Source organism: Ochotona curzoniae, unplaced genomic scaffold (genome assembly GCF_017591425.1).
Source record: "Ochotona curzoniae isolate NIBS_2020 unplaced genomic scaffold, NIBS_Ocur_1.0 contig_66, whole genome shotgun sequence".
Lineage (NCBI taxonomy): Eukaryota > Metazoa > Chordata > Mammalia > Lagomorpha > Ochotonidae > Ochotona > Ochotona curzoniae.
In genome coordinates, this window is record NW_024466512.1 from 4,031,267 (window position 1) to 4,050,764 (window position 19,498).

The following is a 19,498-nucleotide window of genomic DNA, read 5'->3' on the forward strand; positions in this document are numbered from 1 at the left end:
GGGGCCCGCAGGAGCAGCCACGGCCTGACAATGGGGCCTACACGGCTCTATGCTGAGAGCGGAGGACACAATTGGAAACACATGAGACCCCAGACTCCAGCAAGAGCCTGGAGTGGCTCAGAAGACGGCAAGAGGCAGGGGCGGGCGCTGGGGGCAGGAGCCAGGAGTGGGGCACAAGAGTGTTTGAGTAGCACCAGTGCACAAATATTTGTGTCACATTAACGGTAAAGAGGTTCAAGGGCCAAAAAACACCCCCTGCTGTAGTCGCCCAGGGATAACACACAGATGTACAAACTTAGGTAAAAAGATGTATTTCAAAGTGGGACCAGTCGTATGTTACTATAAAGTCACTGTGGATCTCAAACTAAATAAACAACCGTGTAGCCCTGCACGCTGGGTGTCGCCGCGCGTCCACTCCGACAGTCGCCCTTCACTCTGCCTCTCCCTCGTCAGCAGACAGATGGCTTCTTCGGCAGCTGCCTTTTCTTTCTGTCTTCTAATAAGGAGATTACATTCTGGACAAACAAAGCAAACAGGTGAATGCACTTCAAGCTTTTGTTGGCTTTCCCCAGATTATAAAATGAGAGAATAAGCCTTGACAGCCATAAGCAACATCCCAACCTGTCGGTCAAACACTCGGGCCATTTCTAGGACGCCTTTGCCAAACTGCAGGAGGAGAGAAAAGCCGCATCGTATTATGAGGTCTGGGGTGTACACATTTCCGTGGTCTCTGCGGAGAACGGGCAGCTAACCACGGCTCCCTTTACCTCATTTTTTATCGTTGCATCTGCCCCTCGGTCAAGCAGTAACTGAACTAACTCTTCATGATTATTCAACACGGCCACCTAAAAAAACAAAGCGCAGTGTGGCGTAAGCAGGCTCCCCTACCCCACTGCCAGCCCAGGCAGCAGGAAAGAGTCTGTAGCAGGTGCAGGACCCACCGGCACGACCCTCAGAGGGCAGGACTGGCCAGGCAGGCTACCGGGGCCTGTGTGCAGGTGCACGTGGCTCTTGCCCGACAGCAGTAACAACCTCAAGAAAACTGGCAAATGAAAACACACTCTTCTTCTCTTACAAATACTCGGCTCAACAGACAACACAGCAGGCTGGTTGTCGAGGACAGATCTACTTTGATCAACAACGGCCCTGTGGCTGGAGATCCCCCTCCAAGGAGCTGTGCACGGGACACAGGCAGGGCCATTCTCACACCTATGCTTTCAGCCTGGCAGGGGACGCACGCAAGGCCCGCGGCTCACTCGTCTCACTACAGAAAGTGCACAGGCAGCTGAGAAGGGCACACCATGAGCGGCGTCTTCCCGTCTCTGTCCTTGACGTTCACGTCAGCCCCCGCCTCGATGAGGAGAGAGGCCACCCTCTGGTTTCCGGACATAGCAGAGACTCTCATCAGCGGGGTCCAGCCCGAACCGCTGTCCACGGCGTCCACCTGTTGAGCAAGAGCAAGAGACGCGCTTCAGGCGTCCCCTTACGAAGATGTGTCATGGAGTCACAGACGAAGCCCTGACTTGCCCAAACTGCCCTAACACGGACACTGTCCTACACTGGGTCACAGTGGGCTGCACTGTGCTGGTAATGGATGCTCCTGCTCGGTGAGAGGATGGGTCAGAGTCACACCGGGACTGCTTCCCGAGACATCTGCATCACGTGCTCAAATGGCAAAGAAAAAACAATGGACTCAAAGAAGCAACTGAACTTAAACCCCCCAACATGAACGCACATGAACGCCCTCCCTCCTCTCTCAGGCCCAACTTGCTCACCTGTTTTTCTTTAAATGGTGTTTACTGGGCTAATCTGATGTGTCTTTCTAAGCAGTTTTACATACTTGTCAATACTTAGCCACTTTAATCAGGAGACAAAGATGCCTTAGCCACACTCCTGCGGACAGGCCGGCTACTCCTAAAGCTTTTCCCTCCACACCACGCACCACTTCCTCACAAGGCCATTTCCCACCAGTCCTCTCTACGAGGAAGTTTGAGATTTGTAAGGAAATACTGTAGAGACGGTGGATCTTGTGTCTTCCCATTCCAGTGAAAACTGCAGCCCTGTGTGAGGAGTGGAACTGGGAGTAACACGGGCCTCTCATGGGCTCCCAGATCCACACAAGCACACACACACAGTGAGCTCAAAGGAGCTGTGGCTCTGGGGAAGGAGTACCAAGCAACTCGGGTGTCCCAGAGGCTTTAGGTTATGGGCATGTGGAAGATTGAGGGAGAGCATTACCCTGAGTGCCAAAAAGGGATGGTCAGTTTTGACCCAGCTCTGCCCATCATCAAAGGCAACCTCAGAGTCCAAGTGATGTCCTAAGTCTCTCTCAGTGCAAAGTCATGATGCTCAGAAGGAGGGTGGCGACAGCCTGGCTAAGTTTCAAACTTCTTCCCCAGCCTTCAGAAGCAACAGGGGAGCCAACTGCACAGAACAGGTACAACCTCATGATATCATCCATGTGCCTCCAAGCCCACCACATGGAACCTTAGTGTGGGTCGCAGGGCCACATGTATTCCTACATAATGCTCACGAAGCCTCCATTTCCCGGCGTGCAGAGTTCCTGTGTTCAGAGTATAGGCCTGCCCACTTCTGGATCATTCCTCTTCTCAGCAAAGCTCAGCCCTGTCAACCACAGACTGGACTGAACCCCAAGCATGAGCAGAGCTTGTGACAAGCCCTCAGGGGCCTGTGGCTGTCGGGGTCACAAACACCAAATGTGGCCCGCTGTGCCTCAGAAGCCCACAAGCAGAGCCAGTTGACCTGTGTGTGTCTGAAACATAAAGGCAACAAGAAACGTAGTAGGAGGAATGCTCAACACTGCCATATTCATCCCTGACCTCTCTAAAGCCAACAGCAGGGACCATGGGAGCCCACAGCTGGAGCCTTGCTTCCAAGCCCAATTCAGAGACACACTAATAAATATCAACTCACATTCCAGGAGACAAAACTCTCCTCAATGTGCACTCATTTTTCAGAGCGGAATTTCAATCCCTCCAGTACCTGTTGCCACCTGGCAATCACAGCACAGTGCATTGTCCACCATGCCTGACTTCAGAACCTTGACATCGTTAGCTAATGTCTTCAAGTCCTAAGACTTGAACTAAAGACTCAAGGTTATCACAACCAGCCAAACAATTCCACGTCAATTTACCAACTTGGATGGGCATTCGCTGCTGAGAAAACCCAAAGCTGTGCCAGAGCCTGCTGCCAGGGCCGGCGCTCAACACTCAAATCCTTCCCTCTTGATGCAAAGCTGAACCCTTGAAACATCTCTGGGATGACTTCTTAGTACAAGCCAAGAACAGAAAACCTTCTAAAATCAACAAGAGGCACATTTATTCTGAGAGCGTGTGGCATCTTTGTGCCTCTAGCACTTCAGTCAATATCTACACATACTAGATACCCAATACACAACAGAGACAGATAGCCAGTGAGCAAGGAACCTGTACAGCAGAAGCCGCAGGGTCGGCTCTGGATTCAGCCCCAGAGGTCTTCCTCGGGGCACACCAAGTCTCCAAGGCCACAGAGGCTTCTTAGGGGGAAAGTCGGATCTCTTTGCCCAGCATTTCTGAATGTGACTCTACAAGTTCTGCTGCTCCTAGACCTGTGGAAGGTGAGCCAGCGTCTTAACGCGCACACATGGTCAACAACAAGGCGGGTCCCCTACCTCACAGCCATCCTTTATCATCCACTCGATCACGTGGCAGTGGCCTCCATCTGCAGCCCAGTGCAGAGCTGTGCAGCCGCCCAGGTCGGTGGCCTCCCAGGAAGCTCCATGTCTCCGGAGATACTGCACAACATCGAGGTGACCCGCATAGCATGCGAGCATCAGACTGCAACATGTGGGAGAAGGAGCATCAGGCTGCAGGCACAGTTACTAAACTCAGCATGTGGGAGAAGGAGCATCAGGCTGCAGGCACAGTTACTAAACTCAGCATGTGGGAGAAGCGTCAGGCTGCAGGCACAGTTAGTGCCTACACCTTGCCCTACCTGGCTTAAACCAAGAAATCCAAACTTGGGTGGAAAAGTTCATGTGGATTATTAATATGAAATGTATATGTATTCATCAACTGATGGACAGATGAAATATGGCACAGGCAAGCAATGGGATAGTTTTCAGTCATGCAAAGGAAAAAAAAAAGGTACAATGCAGATGAGCCTTAAAATGCTCAGTTAAAGGTGTCAGTTGCATGAGAACACATTTTACATGAGTTTGTTCACACAAATTATGCATAATATGCAAATCTTTAGGACAGAGCAGCAGGCTAGCAGCTTTCAGGGGTCACAGGAAGAAGTGAGGAATGACTAATAACACCAAGCTTTGGGGGGTGACCCAACGTCCTGTAATCAAATGGTGGGTTTGAGTCTGAGTGTGTTTTTAATGCAACGCTACACACACTTTAAGCAAGTGCATATTACAGCATATGGATTATGTCTCCATAAAAATGAATTGTAATGACTTGAGTATAAAATATTGGCTTTAAAAACATCTAAAAGGCCATTAAGATATTGGAAAAATATTTGATAGTGTTTTAGTAATTACTGTTAAGTTCTTTACTCCAAAATTGGTGTTTAAAGAAAAACTGAAACATTTGCTTTCCCGTTGTGGGATGAATGCAGTCCATGCCAGAGTGGAAGGGGTAACCCGTTGCTAATAAATATAGTATGAAAATGGAAAACTCCTTTCCTGCTACTGTCAACTAAAAGTCCTTATTCAGTCAAGGAACATCAGTGGATGCTAAAGTTAATGGGCAAAAGGTTAATGGGAAATGGGATGTTCACAAAAGATTGAATCATGACCCCATAGATTGTTTTCCAAATGAAATGGAGAAACACATCTATGCAAAGGAGAAGCACAGCTGTCGTCACCCCGACACATGTTAAACCTAGAACAGCCGTGACGTCAGCGCTTACAGACCTGGCGGGAGAAACAATTACATCACATAGTTCAAAAGGAAAACCAGGGAGTTAGAGGTTGCAGAACACAAGACTGAAGACAGAACAGTCAGCTGCGATAGGGGTCGTGGCCTCCTCACCCCACCTCCCAGTGAAACTAAGCACAACGTGTTGGGGGCAAGCTGCAGGGGAGGTCGGCATCGATAGGACGGAACTTGTGGAGGGGCCTTCAGTGCGTTGGTGATGGGATGTTTTGGGGACAGACATCCTGGTTTTAGGAGACATGCCGGGTTAAGGGTTGGGGTTCCTACTCTTTACCCTGACATGATTCAGAGAAAGACGTAGACGATGAAGGAAGTGACGGGCTAACAACTGCCTGGCTGCTTGGCTGTTTTGTGGTACTGCTCCTTCACCTTTTTCAAACGTTTGATGATTTTCAACATAAAAACAGAAGCTCTCACCCAACAGGGCAACTGCTCAGTCTTTCTCTTAGCCATCACTGGATCATCCAGGACCAGGGGAAAGCCCTGCTGCCCACTGCCCCACTCAGAGGCCTTCATCTCGCAGTGACCCCTGGAGGGAGCTAAGGGCACTGCCCAGGCATGCCAGGACCTCTGGGATAGCCTTTCCCTTTCAATGCTACATTTAGCTACAACTATCTGGACAAGGTTCTTCGAGGGTGCACAAGCTAGAGAATGATTCCCACACTGCAGTCAGCCAGTTAGCCGTCATCTCTCCTCCAAGGGAGCCACTCTTAAAATTGTGTTGAATTTATTTCTGGGAGGCAAAGGGCATGCTTGGTAATCAATTCCAGGAGCTCTCAATTGCTCAGCCCTAAGCTAACTGGGGCCAGTGATGTCCCCTTTGATGGCAGAGGGGCAGCCCACAAACTTCATGCTGGTGGAAAACCCCCAAGTTCCTCCAAATGTTAAGTGGTTGAGGTCTGCACTCAAACTGCCTTGCACCCTAGTGTCTATGTGTCCCCTGCCTCATAAGGCCACTGTCACATTCAACCCACAGAAGTGGAGACCACAGCGGGACAGGACTCTTCCATGACCCCATGCTGCAAGCATGCAGCTGTGCCCAAGGCAAGCCCGCCTGGAGGGACAGAGCCCTTCCCTCCTGCTCGCTCACTCCACCAGCTCTATGCCGCTCGCTCACTCCGCCAGCTCTATGCTGCTCGCTCACTCCACCAGCTCTATGCCGCTCGCTCACTCCACCAGCTCTATGCCGCTCGCTCACTCCGCCAGCTCTATGCTGCTCGCTCACTCCGCCAGCTCTATACTGCTCGCTCACTCCGCCAGCTCTATGCCACTCACTCACTCCACCAGCTCTATGCTGGTCTCCTCCTCCTCCATTTTATTCACATTTTCTTTCATTTACTTATTGCACACACTTGCCTCTTAAGCTCTGACAATGCTTATGTAATAAATATTCCATCATATGAATATATCAGCACTTACACTGGCCTATAAGTGAGCATTTGATTCAAATTTTTCGGTTTTCATTTAGGTCACAGCAAACATCTTACTACACAAAATCTTACTTGCATTTCTGGTCATCTCCCGATGGCACAATCTCTACAAGCACATCACGGCTGCCTCCTGAGGCCTGTTTCTGACTGCCTTCCAGGAAGCTTCTGCCAGTTTGCAATTCTATCACCCACACCCGGAGGCATCCATTTCGCTGTAATTTTCCCAATACCTTCTAATTGTCACGTTGATAACTGTTAAGAATTTTTGCTACTAGCAAAGGGAAAAGCACTTTTCATGTGAATCATCTATACCGATTCTACTACAAATTGTCTTTTCATGTAAACTGTGTTTTCCACTGTACATATTTTTCTTTTGCCCTGTATGCATGTGTCTTCTATATATTAACATGCCAGTGTGTGTCTAAAATACACGCATGAATAGTTCTCTAAATGGTCTTTAAACTTTGTAACTTTAAATGTAAGTACCTTTGTAACTTGTATTAGTCACTCCAGCTTCACAAGGCATTTCCCTAACTGCCACGTGGCGCTTGGGTTATTCCTCCTGGAGCAAGCTTCGGTAGCTGCTCTCATCCCATCCCTCCGCTCAGGACCAGCTGCAGCCCTTGGATGGTCTCCCAAGGGTGGTTCCATCTGCGGCTGCGCTGAATCTGTGCATGACCACGTGCAAAGCAAAATGCATTATGTTCACTTATGCCATTCTGGCATATGCAACAGGTCTGTGTTAAATCTTTCTCTTAGTGAAATTCTATAGATTTATCTTTTCATTCAAGTTGCTTGCTTTTCTTAATTTATTCTTTAAGAGCTATCTACTTGAAAAGAAACAAACAGGGGGAGGGAGAGAGAAAGAGAGTGCGAGAGAGAGAGCACGCTTTCTTCCACTGCTTTACTTCCCAGATGACAGCGACAACCAGGCTAGGCCAGGCAGAGCTGGGAAAGCAGGAGCTGCTTCTTCCTGGTGGGCTGCAACAACGTGGCATCCCACAGGTTCCACCTAAGACAGGTCCAGGTAGCGCTCTGACCTAACAGCCAGCAGATTAAGAACTCTAGCAGTGGCATATCAGGCACCATTTCTTACAGTGTGGCAAAGAATTTAAGACTGCTGGGGAAAATAGTGAATTGCACATGCACTGAGCTCGGCAACAACTCACTGAGCTCACTGCATTGCATTGGTCCCACAGGAAAAGAATACCAACTGTGGCATCCTACCTGCCAAAATAGGTCCATGTGGCCCTCAGACCTAATGGCCAACAGGTTCCAGTAAAATCAGCACCAACAACAACCTAGCTATATAGGACACCTAGTATCTCCCTAACCCTGGAACTGTTCCAATAGAAACTGGGAAAAGGCTTGTACAGACCATGGTCCCAGAGGAGGTGGAGACTAGTGAGCCAAGAGCTGGAACTACGGAGACCATGCTGAAATCTAACATAAGAACCCAGACCTGGAACTCGTTAGAGGGAGTGGCACAACTGACTGCAAACAAACAGCTGTGCACCAACTGCAATAAGTAAAATCAAACTGTAGACCTGTGGGTGACACAGCTTAGAAACCTGCCCCAAGGAGAAGACTCTGATAACCAGAAGTACAATGACCAACAGCAAAAGAAGAGACAGAGGCACAATGAATATTACTGAAGACTCCTCTGCAAAGGAGCAAAACCCTTTGCCAACATCAGAATTAACTGAGGAACACATCGAGAAAATGGGGGACACAGAATTCAAAACACCTGTTATAAAACTTAACAACGAGAAGCACATAAAGCAGGCAATCAAGGAATTCAAGGAATATGTCACACTGGAAATGAATCAAATGAAAGCTGATATATCAGAAATGGAGAACACAGTGGAGCAAATTAAAAGTACAGTGGAGACTCTCCAAAATAGAATGAAGGAGGCAGAAGAAGGAATTTCATAACTGGAAGATATTTCCTGTCACCAGGGGGAAACAAACAAAAGCTGGAAGCAGAGCTGGATCAGGCCCAAAAAAGTATTCAAGAATTGAAAGACACTATTAAGAGGCCAAATGTAAGAGTTATGGGAGTCCTAAAAGGTGCAGAAAGAGCAGCCCAGTTTACAAATGTATTTAATGAAATAATAAGGGGAAGCATCCCTAATCTAGAGGAAGAATTGGGAAACAACATCCGGGGTGGGCACAGGACTCCCAACAGGCTTGACCAAAAGCGATCTTCACCAAGACACAGGATAATCAAGCTCTCTTCAATCCAACATAAGGAAAAGATCCTTAAGTGCACATGAAATAAAGATCAACTGACTTTTTAAAAATCCAATTAAACCTGCAGGAGACCTCTCACACGAAACTCCACAGGTAAGAAGAGAACAGAGCGACATATTCCAGATTCTAAAACAAACAAACAAAAAAATGTCATCCCAGGATAACATACCCAGCAAAAAGCTCCTTTGTCTTTGAAAATGAAATAAGATTCTTCCACGGTAAAGAAAAGTTAAAAGAATATGCCTCGGGGCCCGGCGCGATAGCATAATGGTTAAGGTCCTCACCTTGAACGCACCAGGATCCCATATGAGCGCCAGTTCTAATCCCGGCAGCTCCACTTCCCATCCAGCTCCCTGCTTGTGGCCTGGGAAAAGCAGTCAGACGGTCCAAAGCCTTGGAACCCTGCACCCGCGTAGTAAGACCTGGAAATAAGTTCCTGGCTCCTGGCTTCAGATTGGCACAGCACCTGCCATTGCACTCACTTGGGGGGTGAATCTTCCTGTCTCTCTTCCTCTCTGTACATCTGCTTTTCCAATAAAATAAATAAATCTTAAAAAAAAAAAAAGAATATGCCTCTTCCAAACCTGCCCTACACATGATACTTAAAAATGCTCTCTTGACAAAGAAAAGAAATAGCGCCCACCGAAGCCAAAGACAATGCGAAGAATATTCCAGTAAAATAACAACAGAAGACTAAATCAATGAACAACCCATTACTAAAATGACAGGACCAAGTTACTACCTATTTGCATTAACCCTGAATGCAAATGACTTAAGCTCAATCAAACATCATAGATTAGTAGACTGGATTAAAAAACAAAATCCATCTATTTGTTGCCTACAGGAGACACATGTTTCCAACAAAGATCAGCAGAAACTATCTCATGGATTTTGATTTTATAGTTAGTTTCATCTCTTCAAAACCCTTTCCTCTGATTAAATTCTTCAATGACTCACAGCTCATACAGAAGTATCATTTTCTTCTAGAAGGTTCTTGATTTTTTCATTTCTTCAGTGACACATTAGTCATTCAGTAGCATGTTATTTAACTTCACGGTGGTGTTAATTTTTTTTCTTCTTTACTTTGTTTTGTGGCTTTTCACTTAAGGGGATGTATAGTAGCTGTGTAATGGAGACTATCACACCTAGCAGCATGTTATTTAACCTCATGACATGTAGATTCCTATTTTTCTTCCTTGCTATTGATTTTGTATTGTTGCTTTTCAGCTAAGGGTATGTACGGGAACTGTGTGATGGAGACCATCATGTCCAGATGTGGATACAGTGCACCCTTTCACCTCTAGGAGCCCTCGGCGAGCACCTCTGATGCCAGATTCTGCTTACATCTTTATAAATACACGACTCTCCATAAACAGACTGCAGCTGCAATGCAGGGAGGACACTGAGGTACACAGTCCCAGGGCCGGGCACTTAGGAGCTGAGGGCCAGGGTCAGTGTGGGTGGGTGCAGAAGGCCCTGCCTAGAGAAGACTGACACACTCTACCGGACACCCTGCACACCTGAAGGAAGCCGTCAGCAGGTGCGTGAGCGAGCCAGCATCTGAACCCGCCCCCATCAGTGCTGTCAGAAGGATCCACAGATGGGAGCATCGCACACTGCAGGCCCCTCCCTCCTACCTGTCCTTGCCACTTCCGTTCCTCAGATTCACATCGGTGCCGTTAGAAACTAAGATCTTCACGAGGCTGAAGGAAGCAATGGTGAAGGCGTGGGTGACACGGGCCTGTGAGAACCAGCCACTGTCAGCCACACCTAAGACACACCCGTGCGGCCCTCCCCTCAGCGGCCTCCCAGGCTGGTTTCAAAGCCTGGCATTACTAACTCAAAGACAGCCACCCCTCCCCACCCCGAGCACGGGTTCACCCCTTCCACACCCGACTAAGCCACAGGAAGTTACGCTGCCAGAGTCAAACATGACCATCTTAAAGGCTATTTCTAAACTATCTTCAAATGCTAACATTTAATCAAAACACATTTTTTAAATTGTGTTTGGTAATAAAAACACAAGGATGATTTCAGGAGATATCAGAATTCATGATGCATGTGGGACATATAGTAGACTATGAAAGTTCTAGCTCAGCGATCCCACACGGAGGGTACTTTCCAGAAAGTTCTAGCTCAGTGATCCCACACGGAGGGTGCTTTCCAGGACCTCTCTCTACCACTTGCTTCTTTAAAGAAATGTAGATCCCAAGAGGCAGTTTTCCCAGGATCTAGAGACTGTATTGCGTGTCATTCATGGGCTCTCTCCCAGCCTTAACACAGCATTGTACGTCTCAGTCTCTTGTATTTTGCACGACACGACCATGCAAAAAGCAGCTGGCTTTATGAGCCATCGAGCAGCACAGTCTGGGTCTTTGGCAGCCCTGACCCCTGTTCCCTCTGTGCTGCCCAGAGCCTTCAGGGTGGAATGGAGACTTTAACAACTCCCAAGTCAGGAAGGAAGAACAGTACCTTGTGTAGCCTTTCTGGGCAGCAACCATCAGAGCAGTGAAGCCGAACTTATTGGGAACATCCACTTTAATGTGGCTGTGGGGAAAAAATGCAAAGCATTGCCATACTTAGCCCAGCTCCCTGCAGAGCAGTAACTGACAGCTCGCACAGGGCACAGGTGGCCAGAAGAGGCTTGTTTAGGAAAACAAACAAAAAAAAAAACTCCAACACCTTCTGGGCCATTAAGATTCTGTTGTCTTAGAACACCATGCCTAATAATCTACTAGAGTCACATTTAGAAGAGAAAATTGTTACAATCTTTGTTAAAATAGTTGCTCCCTCTGACTCAGAGCCATGGTGCCATCATGGAATACGCTGTGGAGAGCACTGGTGCTCCCTGAGTTTCAGGGGAGGCCCAGGTCTGGCTCTGCACCATCTCCTTGCCTGCTGGGCAGAGAGCAACCGTGCTCAAAGGCGGCGGAGTTTTGTCAGCTCTGGTGCTACAGCTTTTTATGGGAACCTTCTCTTGGAATGTTAGAGCCCCAAACTTACCAATGACTCGTCTCCAGGCACTCAAACCCCCTGGCTCAAAAAGTGCCTGGATTACAAGTTTGTAAGGAGGAGGGAGCTTCAGACCCCTGCAGCGACCGTGTCCACCAGCTTCCCCAGCTGTTTGTCAACCTCTGAACTGTGAGAGCAGCTGAGGGGTCAGCACAGTGGTGTGTGGCAAGTGAAGCCACCAACTGCAAAGCTGGCATCCATGTAGGCACTAACTAGCCACTCTACTGACCCAGCTCCCTGCTGACGCACCTGGAAAAGCAGCAGAGGATGGCTCAGGTGCTTGGACCCGTGCAGGACACCTGGCTGAGGTTTCCAGCTTTGGCCTCAACCTAGCCCTGGCTCCTGCAGCCATTTAGGAGGGAGTAAACCAGGGGATGAATGGATGGAAGAGCTCTACCCCTCCCCCGCCCCCCAACTATGGCTCTCAAATAAGTAAAAACAGCTGATTCAGTGAGTCCCATTTCCTCAAGAATGAGATGTGGAAGTATGGGATGGGGTTTGCCCAAAAGCTGCAGCATACAAGCAAGAGACAGCATAATTCCCGGGGGAATAACGCTGCCCCCTGACTCATGGTCTCCTTTCCCTTTAACTACCTTCACTGACGGTTACAACAGTGACACGGCCAGCCCCATCAATGGTGTGCTACTCACCTGTGCCTGTCACCTGAGAGCAGTGAGGGGGGCCAAGGCCTGGGAAGGCTTCAGAAAACAGAGCAAGGACACATCACTCACTTCCACACGTGTTAGGGGCATTAAGGAGAGCAAGCCGTGTCCTCTCACCCTCCCTGCAGGATCTGGAGCAGCAGATCCTCGTCGTTCACGGTCACAGCTCGGTGGAAGCACTCGCTGCTGACGGGTTCCCCTGAGGACAGCAGAGGGGCAGCGGTCATCCCGGAGAGGAGGGACAGCTTGTCCTAGCCCCACATCCCTCCCATGGCCGTCAGGGGATGCCACGTCCCTGTGACCATGCCGTCAGTGGATGCCACGTCCCTCCCATGGTATTTGAAATTACGTGGCCCAATTATTACAAGTGTGAAAACTCCTGGGGCTCACCCCCACCTGACCTGCCATCTCCTAGCCTGGCAAGCAGTGGCTAGTTGCCTGTCCCATGTCTGTTCCTTAACAGCGGCTCACAGGCTAAGGGGCCCTTTCTGCCCCAGTTTCCTTGGAGGGTGTGAGTTGAGCAAAATGAACTGGAAAATGGGCTAACTGCGAGCACAGTGGGTCGCAAGAGCAGAGGAGCCTATAAGAACAATGTTCAACCTTTATCTTTGGGTAAAAACAAGCCAAGCCAAGTTAAATTTATCTGAAAATAACAATTTTGTCTGCTAGAGTTTGATGATATCTTACAGATTTTAGTCACCTTATACTTCTTTTCATCATTCAACACATATGTAGAGGCCAAACCTTTCCAAAGAGATGTCATCGCAACAGGCTATCTGAGCCAAGGCTCCCAGCTGCCCTGGCCTTCCAGAGCAAGGGCACGCTGGGCCCAGCAGTACTGCCACAGAGGCTGGGGAAGAGGGCAGGGCTCGGGACCCTAAAGGACGTTTGACATCACCAGGTGACATGTTAGCTGTCACCATCTAGGGGATGATGCTATTGGTTCCCAGCAGAGAGGCACCAGGGATGCCACTGAACACCCTACAGTGTACAGGACGGTACAAGACAGTCCCCTTTCCCCTAGAGAACTACTCAGTCCCTAAGTACCCAGAGTCCAAAGGCAGAGGATGCTGGGCCGTATCCACTTGACTTGAAATGATCTCTCATGGGAGTCATCCACTCCAAGACAGAGGTAGGGTGACTAACTGACCCCACAGGCTGCTTCAATCTCTCCTGGCTTCCAGAAAACAGGGTAAACTCCCTGCTGCTGGGAGTGACAAACTGCAATTGCCATGAAAAATAGAAAAAGGAGCCTTTGGGACAGACACATGTGAAGCTCATCTTAGTCCTGGTGCATTTTATAATGTGGTGATGTCCTAAACAAATCCTATCATGCTGTGTGAAGGACTTCACATTCTTCTCAGAACTACAAAATCAAGACTCAAGCTGAGGCAGCTGTCCAAGGTTGCTGAGCAGTCGAGACCAAGGCCAGGTCTTCCCCAAGGTCACGCTGCTCCCCTCCTAACACTGAGCACACATCCAGGCATCTAAAGTCACCATCTGCTTCCACTTCCGTTAATTTTGTCAAGTTTGTAAAAATGGGACTAAAAGGATGTCCACTTGCCATGAGTTCTTTGAAGTCCCTTAACCAGGCAACTCAGGTAAGCACGATCCCTGCCAGAGGTGTAAAAGGACAGGGATGCCTACAAAACAACTGCAAAGTGCCGGCTTCCTGGGATCCCAAGGCCAGTTCTGAGCACCACCACCCTGGACCCCAATGCCATGAGCCCAAGCTCACCCACTGGCACCTGCTGGCACACAGCCCAGCCCAGCTGGCTGGTAAGACCCTCCTCCTAGGGACATTTTCCAGACGTCCCCAAAGGAAGCTTTGTAGCATGTATACAAGGCGACAGAGTAAGTTCATCCCATGCTCATGAGCTTTAGGACCGTTCGCAGCAAGGCCAGGGTAGTCGGATACAGCGAAAGCAAATGTGCTGGCTTTTCCAGCTTCTGTCATGTGTGACCAGCAGATAAGAACTTGTTCTGAGAAAAAGATGACCCCTCAGAAGAGGAGGCCAAATGGCAAGGTTTGAGGACCCCTCAGCAAGGAAAGCCAACACCAGGGCTTGGTGATTCTTGTCAGCTGTCAAGCAAAAGGGAGAAATCACCATCCGTTGGGAGGGGAGAGCCCTTGGGGAGGGAGGGCCCTTTCAGCACTAACTCCTGAACACCCGTCCTGCTCCACCCAGCCAAAGGGGGCACTAGGACGTCAGAGAAACCCATCCACCCAGAGACAGCTCAGCCAAGCCTGTTCACAGAGACAGAGGAACAGCGGAACTGACCCTGCTGAAGCTGCTCCGTGCAGGGCACAGCCATTCCTTCCCATCCCCACTCAGGGGCGGGAGCCACAAAGAACAGAGAGAAGATCCAGGGAGATTCTGGAGGCCTGGCCCACGCTCAGCCACCATCAGGAAGTATTAGCAAACACAGACCAAGAAGGCCTTGGCCCTGGCAGGCTTGTCTTCCTGGCATTTGCCCCCAAGCGGTACAATCGCAAACCCCACCGAGCCCCTGCCCATGGCATGCAGTGCTCGCCTGAGCTGAACGGAATTCAGTGGCCAGGACCCCGGGAGCTAGGGCCCCAGGGGCAGCAGGACACGGTGGCCTTGGGAAGCACTCCCTTGGGGTCTGCAGGGAGGCCATGGAGCTGCAGCCCTACCTGCACATGTCAGAATGTGGCCATCACACCTTTCTTGGTGGAACTTAAGTCTTTATTTAAAGAAATGAATAAATCATGGGCTCATTGGAGAAGACATTTGCCAATTAACAAGTAGCAGCTGTTTTTCTTTTTTTAAGGCCCCAACTGATTAAAATTGCATGCCTCATTTAAGCAAAAGTGTTCTGTACTTTACCTGGCATGGGCGGGGGTGGAGGCTGAGCATTCTACATTCAACAAAGGACATGCTTTTATGAGTCATTGAAACGCTCCCAAACTAAATGCAAATTGTCGACCCGGGACGTCCCGCTGGCATTAGAGTTCACTTAGCCCTGTCGGCCCTCTCGGGGAATCCATATTGGATGCCAGGCTACAGCAGCCCTGGCCCAGAACAGGAGGATCCCGATGCCTGCCACTCTCAGCAGAGTTCCCTAGAGGCTGGCCTGGCGTTGCCTCCTGTGCAGTGAGCTGGCAGTGGAAAGGCAGGAAGCCCCAGCACACCTGACGGCCACCAGCAAGCCCTTGTCCCCAAGGAGGGTCTTGTCACGTTGCCCAGAGAAGCCGTGAGAACAGAATGGCGAACGCCCTGAACCAGCTGTGCACAGTTGCTTCGGCAAAGCAGCTAGGCAAGAAGTCGTTCCTGGGCTGCAGACACAATCCTCCCCAGTGCGCAGGCAGAGGGCTTGGTTTGTTCTTACCTTCCAAAGAGTTCAGACCGTGAACTTAGGGCAGCAGGTCCCGAAGGCCCTGCCCTGGCTTTGCTGTGCTACCACAAGATGCCAGTGCTCCACGAAGCCTTCCACAGACGGCTGCAGAGACGGCCATGTGCACCCTCGGCTGACAAGATCAGATGCAGGTTCCCTGGCCAGTGGGAAACAGCTACCACTCAACACCCGAGTGTACGACCAAGAAACGTGTTTCCCCTACACGCCCTTACTGCTGTCCATCACGTGTCCACTGAGGAGCTGACCCCCACTGGAGACGGCTGGTCCAGTACCCCAGCTTCAGGAGCCTACAACTTAGGTGGGACTCAGTATGCAAATGGGACACAGGAAGCGTTACTCAGAAGGGTAAGATGGCCTCTCCAGGTATGTGGCAGACCCAAGGGGCCACAGCCAACTGTCCATAGGGCAGGCTCGGTGGGTGCAACTCCAGCAGGCACTCCACAGAGCAAGGGCAGAGGCACGCGAGGTTTGTATGAGTGGATGACAGGTAAAGGACAGAAGGAAGCTGTGAGGTGACCTGAAAGAGCATCCTAGGCAGGTGTTTCCCTGTTGAGGTCCTGTGCAGGGCTGGTCCCGGTCTCCTCCTGAATGGATGCTCCTTTCTTGTCTGCCCTCCCCAGGAGCCAGTGGCCTGTGGCAGATCAGGAGGCACAGCAGACCCCATCCAGAGGACATGCCAGCAGCCAGTAGGTGCCACTTTGTAGGGAGGCTTACCTGGCCTAAGACAGGTGACCCCGTGCTTTCATGTCCTGCGACCACAGGCAGGACAGTCGTAGCACAGGCACAGGTGTCCTCTCAATTTGCCAGGGCAGAATTTGCTTCCCCCACAGTGCACGTTACAGCTGGGTGAGCCAGTGACCAACATCCCCACAGGGTTCAACAACAGACCTCTGCCCATTGCCAGGGAGGCCAAGGAAAGGCACAGCTTAGACCTCCACACTGCCGGCCACCTTCTCGCGTCCCCACCTCCAGCTGGATGAGGGTGGGCTCTGGGGACTCACTGGTTGTGCACACGGAGATGACTGGGCTGTACTCAAATTCTCCAGAGGGACGGGTGACCTTCAGTCGGAATCTGTACAGCGTCCTCGGCTCCAGCCCTTCTATCACGTGCTTCGTTGCGTAGCCCCTAGACAGAGGAGATGGCACACTGGAGCCCCACTAGGTCATCTAACCGGTGTCCTCGAGCCAGCAATGGGAAGGGCAGGGGAACTGGCTTTTGAACACTGCCTCTCTCCAGGGCAGACGTCAGCTTGATTTACTGAAGTCTTAGAGGACAAAGCATCAATCACAGGGGCACCTCCAGCCCTGGGCAGCAGATGCCCGCTCTGTCCCACAGGGTCTACCCCAGTGCCTACCACAAAGCGCGCTGTCATGCTGTACTGCAGAGAAATAACCACAGTCTCCCACAACATCCAGGTTCCAATGTCAAAGTTTCACCTTTGAATAAGACAGGCAGGCAAACCATACAGATGTGATTTCTAAGAGGAGCCATGCAGCAGTGGGCGAGACTGTCTGATATGGGCAGCAGCAGACCAACCTCAGGCAGCGAGATGGCCTGAAGCCACAAAGCACCGACGCTGGCCAGCGCCACGGGCAGCAGCTCCAATACCCGCCACACGGTCAAGGTCACCTAGGGACGAATGCACAGCTGTGCAAGCGGACACCGAGCACTCCCAGAGAAGAGCTCCAATTAGAAGCTTGCAGTGGTAACACCCATACCTCCAGAGGGAGACAGGACTGAAGCCTGCAAAGTGAGTACCTGCCTGCCGGCCTGTCTGCTTCAATGATGCTCCCCCGTGATCCCCAGGATACAGAAGCAGGTGGAGGGTCTCATTCCCGCTCACAGAGGGGGTCCCAGGGCCTTGCCCTAGTGTGTGCTCTGGGATGTTCAGAAAGCTATGTCTATCTCCCAGTGCTGTCCCAAACCTCAGCTTCCCTTTGTTGCCAAAATTCGTCACCGATGTCCGACTCAACTCCATGCCCCTCTTTTAAGATGTACTTTCATCTGAGAGGCATATTTACAGAGAGCACAGCCAGAAACAGAGGTCTCACTAAAAAAAATCTCAAAAACCAAAGCCGGGGGCCTCTTCCAGGACTCCCACACGGATGCAGGGGCCCAAACATTTGAGCCATCCTCTGCTGTTTTCCCAGGTCTTAAGCAGAGAGCTGGATTGGAAATGGAGCAGCTAGGACTCCAACTGGTGCTCATTTGGGATGCCAATATTGCAGGTTGAGGACGAGCTTACTAACCCACAGCACTGGTCGCCCCCTCTCCCTTCCAGCCACCACAATCTCCTTTCATTTTTTTTTTTTTTTTTTTTTTTTTTTTACATTTCTCAGGGCTTCACCTCAGGAGGGGATGTTTGTACCAGTGTGAGTGCACGTGTCATTTCCAGTTCCTTCCCTTCTGCTTTAACACCCAACCCAATTCATTCTGCCCGACCGCGGAGTACTCTCCCTAGCTCCGTGCTCTGCACAATTCTCACTGCTTTCCTCCATGTTTTTCTGTCTCTAGTTTTTTTCACTCTCAGTAGATCTTGTGCAGAGGCCTGAACCATACTTTAGAATTCACCACTGATTCAGCAAACATGTTTATGTACAATCTAAATATTTAAACATCAATTCCATCCCATGCAACTCAAATGTACATAGTACCTTTCCCTGGCAAGGTACTGGGCCAGGCTGGGAGGCCACTCAGAACACGCTTGGGGATGAGACCAACCTGACCTTGTCTCCTGCTGACAAGGCAGCCAGAACAGGAGCAGTCAAGGACAGAATGTGGGAATTAGCACTATGGCTGACGAAGGCCCACCTGCAAACAAGCAGGTGCACTAAGACTTCACCCACTAATCAAACTGCCTGTCCCTGCTTGCGCAGCCCCCACGGAGGAGGCGGGCTTTGTCCTAAGGAACAGGCACAGTATTGAGGGTCACTCCAACATCTGTGCTCTAAGGAGGAGGGTCCCCAAGACAGAGCCCTGCCAAGTTCCCCTTGCCAAGCTCAGCCACCAACAATCAACTCCTCGGGTAGGTGTCTGTCACAGCTACAATACCCCTCTTGGGGCACCCACATCCCATGTTAGAAGGCCTAGGTTCGAATTCCCACTTGACTCTGGCTTCCTGCTAATGGAAGGCCCGGGAGGCAGCAGGTGACAGAGACCTGCCACTCCTCTGGGAGACGTGCAGCGAATTCCTGGCTCCCAGCTCCCATCTGGTCCCACTCCAGCTGTCATCTTAGAAGTAAACCAGAAGACAGAACTGCTTCATTTGTCTGCCTCTCTTTTAAGTGAAATGAAAGTGAATACATTTTTTTAAAAGTATTTCCTCTGTTGAGGGGCAGAGAAGATGGGGGTGCTAGGAGACCGTCCACTGCAACATGGAATGAGAAATGGGGGAGGGTGACGCCATGGCAGAGTAAGCAAAGCTTCTACTGCAGCTCCCATACGGGCACTGTTGGGGTCCCAGCTGCTCCACTTCCAATCTAGCTCCCTGCTTAACGGCCTGTGAACTCAGTGGAGGATGGCTCAAGTCTTTGGGCCCCTTCACCCACATAGAAGCTCCAGCAGAAGCTCCTGACTGCCAGCTTTCAATTAGCTTAGCCGCTGCAGCCATTTGGGGAGTGTATCGATGGATGGAAGAGTTTCTCTCCCCATTTCTTCTCTCTGTAACTCTTGCAAATAAAAACAAATAAATCTTTTTATTTAAAAAAAGAGAGAGATCTAGATGAGGGACTCCCAGGATAGGCAGACATCTCCTGAGCCACAAAAAAAGGAGCGAGCGTAGGAGCACAGAGCGGCGGGCAAGTGCAGCCCGGGGGA

At 50.3% G+C, this 19,498-nt stretch overlaps 1 protein-coding gene across 1 annotated transcript in view; it reads right to left on the reverse strand.

Annotated features, from left to right (window-relative positions):
• Positions 1–295: 295 nt before the first annotated feature.
• Positions 296–19,498, reverse strand: part of FANK1 (fibronectin type III and ankyrin repeat domains 1) — a 28,547-nt gene continuing 9,344 nt past the window's right edge. Inside the window, exons 2-10 of the mRNA XM_040992482.1 lie at positions 16,683–16,807; positions 12,418–12,499; positions 11,099–11,173; positions 10,264–10,329; positions 3,671–3,836; positions 1,301–1,444; positions 768–845; positions 622–666; positions 296–515 (exon numbers count right to left, since the gene is read on the reverse strand). Coding sequence (XP_040848416.1) covers positions 450–515; positions 622–666; positions 768–845; positions 1,301–1,444; positions 3,671–3,836; positions 10,264–10,329; positions 11,099–11,173; positions 12,418–12,499; positions 16,683–16,807 — 847 coding nt within the window. The 3' untranslated portion in view covers positions 296–449. The remainder of the gene's footprint in view (positions 516–621; positions 667–767; positions 846–1,300; positions 1,445–3,670; positions 3,837–10,263; positions 10,330–11,098; positions 11,174–12,417; positions 12,500–16,682; positions 16,808–19,498) is intronic.